Source organism: Geospiza fortis, unplaced genomic scaffold, assembly GCF_000277835.1.
Source record: "Geospiza fortis unplaced genomic scaffold, GeoFor_1.0 scaffold45, whole genome shotgun sequence".
NCBI lineage: Eukaryota > Metazoa > Chordata > Aves > Passeriformes > Thraupidae > Geospiza > Geospiza fortis.
This window is the reverse complement of record NW_005054327.1, coordinates 3,572,195-3,573,938: the sequence shown is the minus strand read 5'-3', so window position 1 is coordinate 3,573,938 and position 1,744 is coordinate 3,572,195. Positions and strand designations below refer to the sequence as shown.

Below are 1,744 nucleotides of genomic sequence, written 5' to 3'. Positions count from 1 at the left end.
GCAGGATCACAACAAACCACAAATGAGGAATAGAGGCAGGAAAGGGGAAATGTTCAAGAATTCTAGAAGTAAAGGCATCTTCAACATCAATTTCAATGACAAAAAGAAAAAATCCAATGAAAAGGATAAAAGAATAACACAGAAGAATGATAATTAGCAGAGTACACAGCAAGTTATAGAAACTCTCATCTAGTCGAAGTTTCAATCCTAAAAACAAAACCAAAAGAAGTCAGGAAATTTTCAAGCTTATGGATAGGGCAACATATTTCTGATTTAAAACATATTTGTATTTTAAAACACAGTGAAAGCTAGAGGAATATTGAAAAATAAGAGAAAACTCATAGGGGAACCAGTAGGAATATTTGCTGTCAAATCATCTTCCTGGATATTAAAAAGGAATACACATACATTAGAAACGAAGAGGTTGACAAGCACTGACTCCTATGACAGAAGTAGTAAACAAGATCAAATTTAACAGGAATAAAGAACCAACATATACTTAAGAAAGTCTATGCAGCTTCTAAATTCTCCTAAAAAAGCATTCCTAACCAAGAGAGAAAAAGCTGATGTAGCATAAGAACTAGAATTAGGAACTGCTGCAAGATTTTCTAATCTTTGTGAAAGATAAACGACACGAGAACGCAACCCAAAACAAGTGAAGAGAATTAACTAGAAACACATCTATCACATCTCCAAAATAAAATTTAACACCCTTTTCAGATTCAGTATTTGCTACTACCTTTTGGTTATATTTTATTTATATAAATATGCACACCATGATGCAGTGCACACAACAGGGGCCATGTTTACTCTACCTGTCTCTGGTGAGTTTTTGTTCGCCGATGGAGATGAAGGAATCGGTCACAGTCTGTGCACAAATTCCCACAGACATTACATAAAATGATTGCAGCAGTTTCACCATCATCATGGTTATCACACATTGGCTGAGAGGAAAAAAAAAGAAGTAATTCCTCTTTATTAAGTCCTTCACTTCCTTCCAGCATCTGTTTTTATTCTCCCCTCAGTCACACACCCTACACCACCCCTCTAATTTATAAAAGTGGATAAAGAGCTTGTTTGGACTATTATGCTATCTTTAAAATAATCAGTATTTAAACAATTATTCCTTGACACAAATCCCGTCAATTTCTGACATCAGTTTTTCTGATACTCTTCATCTTGTATTTTGTGTGATGTACCAAAAATGTGTTTTTCAATAATACCACTGAGACATCACTTTCAACTAGTCTGATGTGGTAACAAGGGGTTATGAGCATGTTAACGGAAAAGTTCAGAGATATGAGTACTCAGGTCAGTCAACAGGCATGATATTTACCCTTCAATACTTTGATATGGTATGTTTACTCTTTTCAAACATCTAAACAAAGCTGTAGGTCATCCATACCTCAAAGAGAGTATGGTTGAAGTAACAAACTTCAAAATCATAATAAAAATACGTTGCTCTACTGACAGATTTTTTTAAAAAATTCAGCAGGGTTCTGAATTCAAAATATCCCTGCAAATAGACTTCAACAACTACAGGATTTTGCAATTCAAAATATCCCTGCAAATAGACTTCAACAACTGATTTTGACTATCACGTCTCTGAGAACAAGTTTCCATTGTAATACATGGTCTGTTGTAACACGTGGTTTCCATGATACTCTCATGCAACTTAGAACAGAGTTCTCTCACAGCAGTTCTGGTAGGGAGACACACAGTCCACCTCAACATTTGAATATCC

General features: G+C 35.0%; 1 protein-coding gene across 1 annotated transcript in view; it reads right to left on the bottom strand.

Moving 5' to 3' along the window:
* The window catches only part of MYCBP2 (MYC binding protein 2), a 177,247-nt gene that overhangs the window by 7,959 nt on the left and 167,544 nt on the right, over positions 1-1,744 (bottom strand). Inside the window, exon 79 of the mRNA XM_031057093.1 lies at positions 816-944. Within this exon, the coding sequence (XP_030912953.1) occupies positions 816-944 (129 nt within the window). The remainder of the gene's footprint in view (positions 1-815; positions 945-1,744) is intronic.